Source organism: Nansenia antarctica (assembly GCF_963989245.1).
Source record: "Nansenia antarctica genome assembly, chromosome: 11".
Lineage (NCBI taxonomy): Eukaryota > Metazoa > Chordata > Actinopteri > Argentiniformes > Microstomatidae > Nansenia > Nansenia antarctica.
Genome location: NC_137681.1, coordinates 20,576,560 through 20,591,395, shown reverse-complemented (window position 1 = coordinate 20,591,395; position 14,836 = coordinate 20,576,560). Strand labels below are relative to the sequence as shown.

The 14,836-nt window shown below is 47.4% G+C and overlaps 1 protein-coding gene across 1 annotated transcript; it reads left to right on the top strand.

The window, feature by feature from the left end:
* Window positions 1-4,334: 4,334 nt before the first annotated feature.
* LOC308167989 (C-reactive protein-like) lies at window positions 4,335-8,012 on the top strand (the record flags this gene model as incomplete). The annotated part of the gene is made up of 2 exons (XM_080542469.1): window positions 4,335-4,700; window positions 7,752-8,012. 2 exons carry the CDS (start codon window positions 4,335-4,337, stop codon window positions 8,010-8,012), a joined length of 627 nt encoding a protein of 208 aa, XP_080398595.1.
* Between the last annotated feature and the right edge of the window lie 6,824 nt (window positions 8,013-14,836).

The following is a 14,836-nucleotide window of genomic DNA, read 5'->3' as shown; positions in this document are numbered from 1 at the left end:
TCCCTCTCCCTCTCCCTCCCTCCCTCCCTCTCCCTCCCTCCCTCCCTCTCCCTCCCTCCCTCCCTCTCCCTCCCTCCCTCCCTCCCCCTCCCTCCCTCCCTCCCTCCCTCCCCCCCTCCCTCCCCCCTCCCCCCCTCCCTCCCCCCTCCCCCCCTCCCTCCCTCCCTCCCTCCCCCCTCCCTCCCTCCCTCCCCCCTCCCTCCCTCCCTCCCTCTCTCTCCCCCCTCCCTCCCTCTCTCTCCCCCCTCCCTCCCCCCTCCCTCCCTCTCTCTCCCCCCTCCCTCCCTCTCTCTCCCCCCTCTCCCCTCCCTCCCTCTCTCTCTCTTCTCTCTCTCTCTCTCTCAGTGCCACAGTCCTCTGAACACACACACACACCCCCCCCCCTCCCACTCAGGTGTTTTCAGAACCTCTAATTTAAAGCTGCCGACCCCAACCTCTCCTCTCCAAATGAAATTATCCAAACCTGGACTGGAAAACCAGGAAACGGCCAGTCTGGCATCTGGCTCTGACTCTCCTCATCCTCTCCCCTGTCCTCTCTCCTGTTCTGAGTTTTTATTTCTAAAACCCGATGGATGCCCTCAGTAGGATGTCCTCAGTAGTAGTAGTAGTAGTAGTAGTGGTGGTGGTTAGTGAAGAACCCATGAGGTTCACACAGCGTCCCGACCCGAACCCAGATCCTCAACGGAAATGCCAAAACTGCTGTTCTCAAAACAATCTGGTGGGAATCGTCTGTATGCAAGATAAGAACCAGAACCAGAGACTCTGACCCGCCCACGCCGCGGTCCTGCTCCTCTTCTACGGCGACTGTACCCCGCATCGCATATCAGTCCTCCACAGCAGACTATTCAAATATGTTGAATGTATGCATATAAATATAAATATATATATATATATATATATTATACAGTGAGAGTGAATAGATTTAACCTGATTTTACAAGTTGTGTGTGTATAATTATTAGTACCAAATGGCATTATTTTCCTTACGAGAGGAGGTGAAGTCCTGTCCGGTTGTCCAGAGGGACGTTAGGCTGCGTGGCCCGGACACCTCCGGCTCGTCTTCCCCAGGTGACTGTTTAAATAGAACACCTTCGGGTTGTGAGAGATCAGAGTTACCGTCTCTCCCAGTTTGGGTTTGAAGTTCTTGGTGACCGTTTAGAGCAGCGGTCTTCGCTCCTGGTCCTGGAGAGCTGCAGCCATGGGTCATAGGTGTTCGTCCCATCCTGGTGACGTCTAATCAACCCGTCTCCGAGGCTTTGATGCGCCGGATCCAGGTGTATCAGTGCTGAGCTGGAGCAAAAGCCTGCAGCGCTCCAGGACTAGGAGTGGGGTTGCTGGCTTAGAAGAACGTTTATGTGCTGTACACGCTGTTTGTGGAGACAGTAAGGCTCTACATGCTGTTTGTGGAGACAGTAAGGCTCTACATGCTGTTTGTGGAGACAGTAAGGCTCTACATGCTGTTTGTGGAGACAGTAAGGCTCTCTACATGCTGTTTGTGGAGACAGAAAGGCTCTACATGCTGTTTGTGGAGACAGAAAGGCTCTACATGCTGTTTGTGGAGACAGAAAGGCTCTACATGCTGTTTGTGGAGACAGTAAGGCTCTACATGCTGTTTGTGGAGACAGTAAGGCTCTCTACATGCTGTTTGTGGAGACAGTAAGGCTCTCTACATGCTGTTTGTGGAGACAGTAAGGCTCTCTACATGCAGTTTGTGGAGATAGTAAGGCTCTACATGCTGTTTGTGGAGACAGTAAGGCTCTCTACATGCTGTTTGTGGAGACAGTAAGGTGCTTGGACAATGTGTTTGGCTGGAGCAGGCATTCTGCGTGCAAAGCGAGGCCTGATGGAAGCTTCGACCGTTAAGCATGAATCTCATATTCCGAAAACCCCTGTTCTACAAACAGGATGCTGTCATTGCCACACAGGATGCTGTCATAACCAGGACTCGAATTACAGGGGTGGTTCCGCAAAAACGGTTATGCGCACCCCCCCCCCCCCCCCCAAGAGAGAAAGTGATCTATGTTGACCACCCCAGTCCCCTCCTCCCCAAGAGTAGTTTATCTCTCCCAAGGGTACATGTAATTTGAACTCTGGTCATAACAGGACTAAAGGTCAAAGCAGTATAATCAGTCCATGTGGAATCTCCTTTACTCATTTAACAGTGAAAGTCTCTCTGCTGTGTCACTGGGACAATCACAGTGCAGGGTTCAGAGACCTATACCAATCACAGCGCATGGTTCTAAGGCCTAGGCCAATCACAGTGCGGGCCTCGTGAGATCTGGGCCAATCACAGGCATCCTAAAGAACATCCTCAGTTCAGTTCAGGGGTCAGGTTCCAGAAAGCTTCGTAGCTAAATTAGTACTTCATACACCTCAACAACCCAGCTGCAAAGCTGTCAGATAACGAGTCAGAAGTCAAATCAATGTTTGCACATGAATCTGACGTGCATGAAAGAACTCAGAACGCAAGAACTCCACATTAAGAATATTGCTGATCTAGGAAAGTACTGAGCTTGGAATTTCTAAAGAGATTAAGTGCTACTATAGCTAGGAAAAGAGATGAGACTTAAAACGATAACACTTTTTAAAGTATGACGTTAGCTAGGAAGCTTTCAGGAAACACCCATGGGCAGATAGTTTACAGCCACGTTTCCTCTCCTCTAGTGAATGTACGTATGTGGTGTTGGTTAGCTGTAGGGTCATATTGGGGGGGGGGGGGTAATGATGGGGGTGGGGGGTCGTGGGAGGATGATTGGGGGGTGGCGGGGGTCATGGGAAGGTGGGGGGGTCATATTGGGGAGGGTGTTTACAGGCTGTGGACTGTATATATGTTTGCTTGTGAATTTATGATTTGATTTCTTGATGAAAGTGTGAGTTGGACTGGCGTCTGTGGATGTAGAGCACTTGAGAAACAAACGGTATTAAATGTAGATATGTGAATAACAAGTGTCCTGGCTCATTTATCTGTCCTCTGTGTGTGTGTGTGTGTGTGTATGTATGTAAATGTTGGATCAGATTATGTTTGAACTGTACCCCACTTTTTGTGTGTATATGTCACACCAGCCAGTGTTTTGACCAACCAGGTGCCAAAGTCATTTATAACCTGTTTTACATACGGTAGTCTGAAACTACAGATTGTAAGCTTTCAAATGGTGTGTCATACATTGAAATTGGAAGGAAAGACGACATGCATATTTCAATGTTGGTACCCCTGAAATCACATTCCTGAGAAACAGCCTTTTAAAGATCTTTTTCACATGTCTGCACAGCCAGGTAATGGGCGGTAACAATAGCTGGTTAACCCCACCCCCAACCACTCCCCCTCTAGATTGACATACAGTATGTATGGCATATATACACGTGTACGTGAGCGTGCCGTGCATGTATGTATATGTGTGTGTATGGCCTGTGCCTGTATGTGTCTGTTGGTGTGTGCATGTGCATGTGCAAGTGCGTGCATGTGTGTGCGCGTACCTGTGTGTGTGTGTCTCACAGACAGGCCAGTGTCTCCAGCGCTGAGCCCTCCTACAGCAGGCCTATTGTCAGGGTGATGTCATCTCTGTGCCAGGAGGGACAGCTCTGACTGGCACGTCTGGTCTGACTGGCACAGCAGCACATCCACAACCAACACAACATAACAACATGGTAAGACTTGAGATAACGTTCATATTTGTGACGTTTGTGATTTTAAACAAATATATACTGTATATAAAAACGTTTTATTGTGTGTCCTATGTTTCAACTGTTGTAGTTGTTGCATTGAGAGAGCATGTGAGGAAATGTAGTTACCATGGAGAGGAAATGTAATCTGTTGTTGTTGTTGTTGTTGTTGTTGTTGTTGTTGTTGTTGTTGTTTTTGCTAGAGTTCCAACAGTGAGAAGGTGGTTGCCATTTTCCTGCTGGGTGTCTTTGGTCTCTTGTCTGCCAATGAAGGTGAGGATGTCACAGGTGTGATGTGTCTGCCCATGGTCTATCCACCTACACTGGTGGAATCCAAACCCAGTCCACTCTATTGGACTTGTCAGGCGTAGTGCAACATTCTTCCTCCTCAAATGAAATGTTGGTATTTAATTGATGCTTTTCAATGTTTCACTTGTCAGTGAAGGAAGGTCACAGCTCTCAGGTGATCTGATGAGAAGACTAGACAGGTGATGTGACCAGTAGTCTAGACAGGTGATGTGACCAGTAGTCTAGACAGGTGATGTGACCAGTAGTCTAGACAGGTGATGTGATGAGACTAGACAGGTGATGTGACCAGTAGACAGTACAAGTACAGGTAGAAGTACAAGTAGAAGTACAAGTACAGGTAGAAGTACAAGTACAGGTTCTGTGTCCATGTCCGTCTGTACAGTGGGTCTGGCTGGTAAGGTCCTGGTCTTCCCCTACGAGACGGACTTCAGCTTCGTGGCGCTGATCCCCCAGAAGGAGATGGAGCTGCGGGCGTTCACGCTGTGCATGCGCGTCGCCACGGAGCTGCAGGAGGAGCGGCAGATCATCCTGTTCGCCTACCGCACGCCCGACTACGACGAGCTCAACGTGTGGCGCGAGAAAGACGGCCGGGTGGCCTTCTACCTGAGCGGAGACGGAGCCTTCTTCCACCTGCCGCCCATAAGCACCTTCAGGACCAGCCTCTGCCTCACCTGGGAGTCCCAGTCTGGCCTGGCCGCCTTCTGGGTGGACGGGCGCCGCAGCACCTACCAGGTGAGTCCAGGGGACTAGGTAGTAGGTAACCTACTGGGGTCACATCTTGTGAGAAATGCGCTGTACAAATAAGATTTTATTTTATTTATGTTGTAGGGTACTAGTATAGTTGTGTTGTGTTGTAGGGTACTATAGTTGTGTTGTGTTGCAGGTGTACTAGTATAGTATAGTTGTGTTGCAGGTGTACTAGTATAGTTGTGTTGTGTTGCAGGTGTACTAGTATAGTATAGTTGTGTTGCAGGTGTACTAGTATAGTTGTGTTGTGTTGCAGGTGTACTAGTATAGTATAGTTGTGTTGTGTTGCAGGTGTACTAGTATAGTTGTGTTGTGTTGCAGGTGTACTAGTATAGTATAGTTGTGTTGTGTTGCAGGTGTACTAGTACAGTTATGTTGTGTTGCAGGTGTACTAGTACAGTTGTGTTGTGTTGCAGGTGTACTAGTATAGTTATGTTGTGTTGCAGGTGTACTAGTACAGTTATGTTGTGTTGCAGGTGTACTAGTATAGTTGTGTTGTGTTGCAGGTGTACTAGTATAGTTATGTTGTGTTGCAGGTGTACTAGTATAGTTGTGTTGTGTTGTAGGTGTACTAGTATAGTTGTGTTGTGTTGCAGGTGTACTAGTATAGTTGTGTTGTGTTGCAGGTGTACTAGTATAGTTGTGTTGTGCTGCAGGTGTACTAGTATAGTTGTGTTGTGTTGCAGGTGTACTAGTATAGTTATGTTGTGTTGCAGGTGTACTAGTATAGTTATGTTGTGTTGCAGGTGTACTAGTATAGTTGTGTTGTGTTGCAGGTGTACTAGTATAGTTGTGTTGTGTTGCAGGTGTACTAGTATAGTTATGTTGTGTTGCAGGTGTACTAGTATAGTTGTGTTGTGTTGCAGGTGTACTAGTATAGTTGTGTTGTGTTGCAGGTGTACTAGTATAGTTGTGTTGTGTTGCAGGTGTACTAGTATAGTTGTGTTGTGTTGCAGGTGTACTAGTATAGTTATGTTGTGTTGCAGGTGTACTAGTATAGTTATGTTGTGTTGCAGGTGTACTAGTATAGTATAGTTGTGTTGCAGGTGTACTAGTATAGTTGTGTTGTGTTGTAGGTGTACTAGTATAGTTGTGTTGTGTTGCAGGTGTACTAGTATAGTTATGTTGTGTTGCAGGTGTACTAGTATAGTTGTGTTGTGTTGCAGGTGTACTAGTATAGTTATGTTGTGTTGCAGGTGTACTAGTATAGTTGTGTTGTGTTGCAGGTGTACTAGTATAGTTGTGTTGTGTTGCAGGTGTACTAGTATAGTTATGTTGTGTTGCAGGTGTACTAGTATAGTTATGTTGTGTTGCAGGTGTACTAGTATAGTTGTGTTGCAGGTGTACTAGTACAGTTATGTTGTGTTGCAGGTGTACTAGTATAGTTGTGTTGTGTTGCAGGTGTTCTAGTACAGTTGTGTTGTGTTGCAGGTGTTCTAGTATAGTACAGTTGTGTTGTGTTGCAGGTGTACTAGTATAGTTGTGTTGTGTTGCAGGTGTACTAGTATAGTTGTGTTGTGTTGCAGGTGTACTAGTATAGTTGTGTTGTGTTGCAGGTGTACTAGTATAGTTGTGTTGTGTTGCAGGTGTACTAGTATAGTTATGTTGTGTTGCAGGTGTACTAGTATAGTACAGTTGTGTTGTGTTGCAGGTGTACTGGTATAGTTGTGTTGTGTTGCAGGTGTTCTAGTATAGTATAGTTGTGTTGTGTTGCAGGTGTACTAGTATAGTATAGTTGTGTTGTGTTGCAGGTGTTCTAGTATAGTATAGTTGTGTTGTGTTGCAGGTGTACTAGTATAGTATAGTTGTGTTGTGTTGCAGGTGTTCTAGTATAGTATAGTTGTGTTGTGTTGCAGGTGTTCTAGTATAGTATAGTTGTGTTGTGTTGCAGGTGTACTAGTATAGTATAGTATAGTTGTGTTGCAGGTGTACTAGTATAGTATAGTTGTGTTGTGTTGCAGGTGTACTAGTATAGTTGTGTTGTGTTGCAGGTGTACTAGTATAGTTGTGTTGTGTTGCAGGTGTACTAGTACAGTTGTGTTGTGTTGCAGGTGTACTAGTACAGTTGTGTTGTGTTGCAGGTGTACTAGTACAGTTGTGTTGTGTTGCAGGTGTACTAGTATAGTTGTGTTGTGTTGCAGGTGTACTAGTATAGTTGTGTTGTGTTGCAGGTGTACTAGTATAGTTGTGTTGTGTTGCAGGTGTACTAGTACAGTTGTGTTGTGTTGCAGGTGTACTAGTATAGTTGTGTTGTGTTGCAGGTGTACTAGTATAGTTGTGTTGTGTTGCAGGTGTACTAGTATAGTTGTGTTGTGTTGCAGGTGTACTAGTACAGTTGTGTTGTGTTGCAGGTGTACTAGTATAGTTGTGTTGTGTTGCAGGTGTACTAGTATAGTTGTGTTGTGTTGTAGGTGTACTAGTATAGTTGTGTTGTGTTGCAGGTGTACTAGTATAGTTATGTTGTGTTGTAGGTGTACTAGTATAGTTATGTTGTGTTGCAGGTGTACTAGTATAGTTGTGTTGTGTTGCAGGTGTACTAGTATAGTTGTGTTGTGTTGCAGGTGTACTAGTATAGTTGTGTTGTGTTGCAGGTGTACTAGTACAGTTATGTTGTGTTGCAGGTGTACTAGTACAGTTGTGTTGTGTTGCAGGTGTACTAGTATAGTTATGTTGTGTTGCAGGTGTACTAGTATAGTTGTGTTGTGTTGCAGGTGTACTAGTATAGTTGTGTTGTGTTGCAGGTGTACTAGTATAGTTGTGTTGTGTTGCAGGTGTACTAGTATAGTTATGTTGTGTTGCAGGTGTACTAGTATAGTTATGTTGTGTTGCAGGTGTACTAGTATAGTTGTGTTGTGTTGTAGGTGTACTAGTATAGTTGTGTTGTAGGTGTACTAGTATAGTTGTGTTGTGTTGCAGGTGTACTAGTATAGTTGTGTTGTGTTGCAGGTGTACTAGTATAGTTGTGTTGTGTTGCAAGTGTACTAGTATAGTTGTGTTGTGTTGCAGGTGTACTAGTACAGTTGTGTTGTGTTGCAGGTGTACAAGCCGGGCCACACGGTGCGTCCGAAGGGCACCGTCCTCCTGGGTCAGGACGCTGACAAGCACCTGGGAGATCTGGAGGCGGTGCAGAGCTTCGTGGGGGAGGTGACGGACCTCCACATGTGGGACTATGTCCTCCCCCGCAGCCACATCCAGGCCCTGCACTACGGCCACCGCGTCCCCAGGGGGAACATCTTCGACTGGGCCACCATCCAGTACCAGCTCAACGGCAACGTCATGGTGGTGGATGAAGACTGACTGGCCATGGACCGGCGTCACACGTGTGTCTGCGTGGGACTGGCGCTGTTCGCCACGCGTCTGTTTGGTGTGGTGTGACGACGTCACCTCAGGCTTCCTGCTAGGGGAGGTTGTTATGATGTTCTCTCACTGAGAAGTTGTTGTTGTTGTTGTTAATGTTGTTGTTGATATCATCTTTCAGCTTCCATATCTGTTATACTGTTAATCATCAGCATCACGACCAGCGCCCCCTGTAGATACTAGTAGGTACTACCACAAACCAGGGTTGGGGTCAGGTGGGAGTCAATTTAGGAGGTAATGGACAGTACAATTCAATGATCACAAATAATACAAATTTAAAAATCTCATTTTAATTCATTTATTTCACCATAAACTGAAAATTAGAAGCTTTTTACAGTACATCAAATGTTGTTGCATTTTTTAATTGTAAATTCAAATCACTTCCTTTGAATTGGCTGAACTGAAACTGAATCGTACGGAGCCCACCTGGGGTCACATGGTAAAAAAACATTATTTGATGTGTGAATCCGTTCCCACGGTTTAGTAATTTGTTCCCTCGGTTTAGTAATCCGTTCCCTCGGTTTAGTAATTCGTTAGGGTTAGGGTTAGGCCCTACGAGCCAGAACGATCTATTTACGAATTACTAAACCGAGGGAACGGATTACTAAACCGAGGGAACAGATTTACTAAATCGAGGGAACGGATTCACACATCAAATAATATTTTTCTACCATGTGACCCCAGGGGGGCTCCCTAGAATCGACCCCAGCCCTGTGTCACCCATGTGTGTGATTGGATGGTTAGAGATTTGGTCCACTGTTGTTCCTGGTGTAACCACAGGGTGGCAGTATACGCTAGTTGTCTTAAGCGTGAGAGTGCGAGTGACACTTACTATGCATGAACGACTTGCGTTATCATGGTTTGACATTCTTGTGCTGAAGATGAATGTTCCTGTGGTTCCCACAGATGTCTTCATCAGGCCCGTTTAACCTGCAGGAGGGACAGTGGTGTCGTCATGTTAAATACACACACTCAGTTGTTTCATTTCACCTTGATCTCAGTCCAACAATAATAAATAAATGAAACGTGATATTTCAGTCCACCTCTCTGAGGCATGCTTTAGAAAAGAATCGATGAAACAGACGTCATGTCTTCCTCGCCGGTGAGAGAGAGAGTGCAGGAAAGAGCGAAAAGGGTGTGAACGAAAGTGTGAAAGAGGTGCAAAAGAGAAGGAGAATTATTTCTCTGCTTAATAATTTAACTGCACTGAGAGACAAACAGTAATTATGATGTTTAAAAGCCTTCACCATAATGTTGCCTTTGGGTAAGACACTGTCCCTCATAAATGTTCCATGATGAAGCTGATGTAAAAACGCTTTTGGCTCTGAAATAAAGGCTTTGGCATGTGCATAACTAAAAGTGTGTGTTCTTGAAGGAAGATCTAGTCTCTCAACCTCCAGCATCCTCAACACATTACTCCTCATACTGGAGTCACCGCGGTGAAATAACAGGCTAGACAACAGCTAACTTTTATTTTACTACAGGGGAAAACTCTTTTTTCAAGTGCACCCTGTCCTCAATATCTATACAATTACAAAACAACACAGTTAAATGCAGAAATCAATACATATATTAAACCACAATACATCAGGAGGAACAATCACATCCTTCACCAAAGACGTCCTCGATCAACACCCTAAACTGCCAGAGTGGCACCAGAACATCCAACTGAGATGTTTTTGTATGTCCCAGCAGTGAGGTGCACCATGGGAGTCTTAGTCAATAGATAGTTGATAGAATTAAATAGATCACATTTCTACGTTTCTACTGTCACATTTTTAGCGTCATGTGTCCGTCCACGGCCCTGTCTCTACACACTAGCCTGCTCTAGTAGCCTCAGACATCCTCGGGGTACAAGGGCTACATCTTGGCTCAAAACTCAGACAGAAATACTCATGACGAGATACTCATGCCTGATTCCAAACCCCCTCCACTACATACACTACAGAAGTACTATGTTCTATGTACCACCCCCCCCCTCTCTCCCTACCTCCCTCCTCCCCCCCCCTCCTTCCCTCTCTCCACTCTCCTCCCCTCCCTCCCTCCCTCCTTGAAGACAGAAGAGAAGGTTCCAGAGCTCAGCTCAGCCTCCCCAGAGGGTTAGAAAGTGCGGCGTTGCATGTGTGTGTGTTTCTGTGTGCGTGTGTCTCTATGTGCTTGCTTGCGTGTGTGTGTGTGTGTGTGTGTGTGTGTGTGTTTATTCCGACCACAATCTCCCCTGGGCTCTGTGACTGCAGTTCTGTGAGGGAGGGGGCTGCCGATGGTTCTGACTGCAGGTCAACAGCCAAATGTTCCACCTTCTTGAATGTTCCGTTGCATCAATCGCCCTGTCCACTCACTGTGAGGTAACACCTTCCCAGGCCATCTGGCCAGCCTCCTTAGCCCTCTGGACCAACACAACACACAGCCCTCTCCTCCTCTCCCCTCATCCCTCTCTCCTCCTCCTCCTCTTCTCCCTTCTCTCCTCCTATCTTCTCTCTCTTCTCCCCTCTCTTCTCCTATCCTTTCTCTCTCTCTTCTCTCCTATCCTCTCTCCCTTTCCCTTCTCTTCTCCCATCCTCTCTCTCTCTCTCCTCCTCTCCCCTCTCTTATCTCTCCTCCTATCCTCTCCCCTCTCTTCTACCATCTTATCCTCTCCTCCAATCTCTCCCCTCTCTTCTGTTCCTCCCCTTATCCCTGTTTCACTCTTCTATTTCCTCTCTTCTTTCTCATCCCTCTCTTCTCTCCTCCCTGCTCCAAGAGCAGGCCTGCCTCCCAGCGTCTACATCCGCCCCCCCCACCCACCCACCATGCCATCTCTCGTCGACTCTCACATATGGGGATATGTTTTACAGTTCATATTTGCTTGAGCACGTTTCTTGAAACAGTTTTAAACTTTTCAAAACAGTTTACACGTTTGCCAAAACACCACATTTCTTCAGCAAAATGCACTACAATGCTATGCGAAACTTAGAATACATGTCCCAAAAACAAGTCAGTGTATCAAAATGGTATCTTTAGTCATGAAATGGCCAATTCAATACACTGTTCATATCATAACGACACACTAAATACCAACTATAATATGCATTGCAGGTTGGACCACTTCCATTTGAAATAAATATGAAAAACGAATTTCACTCAAGTTGTCAACTATCACTCAACTATCCTATTTCAGATAATATGATTTCTTACTATACAGTACACATAAATGAAATTCATCTAAAATAGTCCAAATCAAGCAGGTCGTTACAACAACCAATTGCATTACTGTAGAACACAAAAAGTGCCAACAAAAACATTCACAGTCATCTATTATCTCCTGTCTGCCAGTCCACGAGTTTCGTTACTGATGACCTATTTAATTTGTGATTACAGACTAAGATTAAACTGTCAGTTGAACTGTTGAGTGATGAGAGTATGGAGTAGAGATTCACTAGTAGGCTATGGGAGAAATATCTATATATTCTGTACCGAAATAATCCAGGTTTTTTTCAACATTTACTCAAGAGAATCTTACAAAAAGGTGCTCAACATTTACATCCTGTGCGAAAGCGAGATATGACAGTTCTGATGAAAATAGTTGTGCTCATGCTCATTGCTGTGGACTTGGGAACATGTTTCATACAAGTGGCGTAGGCTACTTCTGTACTCGGACTAATATTTTTGACAATATCACATTGAGACGTTTCTTCTGTTTACAGAAATTGCACAGGCTACTTCCAGCATAGATGGGCATAATATTACCAGATTGTATGCATATAACCATTCACAGAGTGATACATTTTAAACCATTTACATTTGAACTTTTTGTGATGAATTTACATATTTTGAGCATGTTACTGGAGCAAACAGTTATTTGTGGTTACGTCAAAATGACTAGATATGAATCCGAATAATATTCCGTGTTGGTCTTTCAAACGGGGTCTTGCAACCTGGTATCAGGCTGCGCCGGTGGTGGTGGAGGGACCGGGGAGGTCTGGGCCGGTGGTGGTGGTGGAGGGACCGGGGAGGTCTGGGTCGGTGGTGGTGGTGGTGGAGGGACCGGGGAGGTCTGGGTCGGTGGTGGTGGTGGAGGGACCGGGGAGGTCTGGGCCGGTGGTGGTGGTGGAGGGACCGGGGAGGTCTGGGTCGGTGGTGGTGGAGGGACCGGGGGGGTCTGGGTCGGTGGTGGTGGTGGAGGGACCGGGGAGGTCTGGGTCGGTGGTGGTGGTGGAGGGACCGGGGAGGTCTGGACCGGGGAGGTCTGGGTCGGTGGTGGTGGAGGGACCGGGGAGGTCTGGGTCGGTGGTGGTGGTGGAGGGACCGGGGAGGTCTGGGTCGGTGGTGGTGGTGGAGGGACCGGGGAGGTCTGGGCCGGTGGTGGTGGTGGAGGGACCGGGGAGGTCTGGGTCGGTGGTGGTGGTGGAGGGACCGGGGAGGTCTGGGTCGGTGGTGGTGGTGGAGGGACCGGGGAGGTCTGGGTCGGTGGTGGTGGTGGAGGGACCGGGGAGGTCTGGGTCGGTGGTGGTGGAGGAGGGACCGGGGAGGTCTGGGTCGGTGGTGGTGGTGGTGGTGGAGGGACCGGGGAGGTCTGGGTCGGTGGTGGTGGTGGAGGGACCGGGGAGGTCTGGGTCGGTGGTGGAGGTGGAGGGACCGGGGAGGTCTGGGTCGGTGGTGGTGGTGGAGGGACCGGGGAGGTCTGGGCCGGTGGTGGTGGTGGTGGTGGAGGGGAGGTCTGGGTCGGTGGTGGTGGTGGAGGGACCGGGGAGGTCTGGGTCGGTGGTGGTGGAGGGACCGGGGAGGTCTGGGTCGGTGGTGGAGGAGGGACCGGGGAGGTCTGGGCCGGTGGTGGTGGTGGAGGGACCGGGGAGGTCTGGGTCGGTGGTGGTGGTGGAGGGACCGGGGAGGTCTGGGTCGGTGGTGGTGGAGGGACCGGGGCGGTCTGGGCCGGTGGTGGTGGAGGGACCGGGGAGGTCTGGGTCGGTGGTGGTGGAGGGATCGGGGAGGTCTGGGCCGGTGGTGGTGGTGGAGGGACCGGGGAGGTCTGGGTCGGTGGTGGTGGAGGGATCGGGGAGGTCTGGGCCGGTGGTGGTGGTGGAGGGACCGGGGAGGTCTGAGTCGGTGGTGGTGGTGGAGGGACCGGGGAGGTCTGGGTCGGTGGTGGTGGAGGGACCGGGGCGGTCTGGGCCGGTGGTGGTGGTGGAGGGACCGGGGAGGTCTGGGTCGGTGGTGGTGGAGGGACCGGGGAGGTCTGGGCCGGTGGTGGTGGTGGAGGGACCGGGGAGGTCTGGGTCGGTGGTGGTGGAGGGACCGGGGCGGTCTGGGCCGGTGCGGCTAGCTGGGGTGCGTGTCCCTGCGTGTGTGAGCTGGTGAGATGTCTTCCGCGCGAGAGGAGATAGACGGGGGGAGGAGGGGGAGTGAGGCCGTGAGAGCCGGTGGGGAGACAGAAGGAGGGCCGTTCTGGAGTCCTTCGAGCAACTCCAAATAGATTTCCAGGCAAAACATATTTGCATACGCGAGACAGCGCTACGAGCTATCCGGGGAGCCGTGGCATGTATGCTTCGAACAGATGGATATATTTTTTTTTGTTTTCTTGCAGAAATTAATCTGATTAAAATGTAGAAATTCAGCCTACTTTTCTCTTCATATACAACAACAACATCTCCGTCTTAGCGAGATGTGTCAGTGTTAATATCCAAGTCAGTAATTCTATGGAGAGGAAAACAGTATTATGATTGTGGTTTTAATACGATTTTATTGTTTGTCTTTATTCATGTGTTGGTTATTGTGAAGCCATGCATAGGATTATAACAGTAAGACATGTTTCTGTTCACTGGAGAGCAACGCGCGTGTCTGGTGGTAATGCACAGCAGAGCATCGGCTCTCATGTTCTAATCGAAACAATAAGTAAATAAAAACGAGGAATTATAATCGAAAACTGCTTATAAACACATCAAATCAATAGCAAACGAGCCTCTATTAATATATTTATATCGTGTTTTTCCATACTGTATATGTAAGTATTTAATGTTGAGTGTGCATTATTATCTGTAAATTGTATTGACAACGTTTCGAAAATGAATTATGCTCTTTCTACCTCACAAATAAATATTCTCTAATGTGTTGTTGATTTGATTTTGCTTTGTGATGATTTTTATTGATTCGTACAGTTATTCCTGGCAACAATATATTAAAGGACCACTTTTAAGTGGTTGAATCTTTTATTTCTGCATCAGTATGGTCTACCTTGCAGCGCATGCAGTGAAGGAAGACAGCGCACTTGATGGAAGGGGTTCAAACCCTGGTCTCCCACATGGAAGACCACGCGTCCACCATGAGGCCAAGAGGACGTCCTCAACGTCTGAGGACGTGCCTGTTATCTTCCACATCATTCACAGCACCAGATCTTACCTCATTAGAATAAGGCCATCCAGGTCATACAATCCAGTACATTACAGAAGTACTATTCCTTTTCCGTTTCCGTTTCCTTTAAAACATGTGAGTGGATGACAAACAACCCTGACTGATGACGACATTAGTGTTCTCTACGACGCTTCAGAGGGAGACTGTAGACTGCTCGAAGAGAAAAGGATTAGAGAGCCAGTGAGAACAAATATTAAAGTTGACTTACTTACACATTTGCAGTTTTACACTTACTTTGTGCACCACCAGGTCGGTGCAGTTTAAAACTACACACTCATGACTGCATTTTAAGTATTACTCACTTTACTGTAAGTTGGCCTGAGCACTGGTATCTAGGGTTTCCGTTTTGAGTCATTTAACAATTTCACTATAAGAAGGTA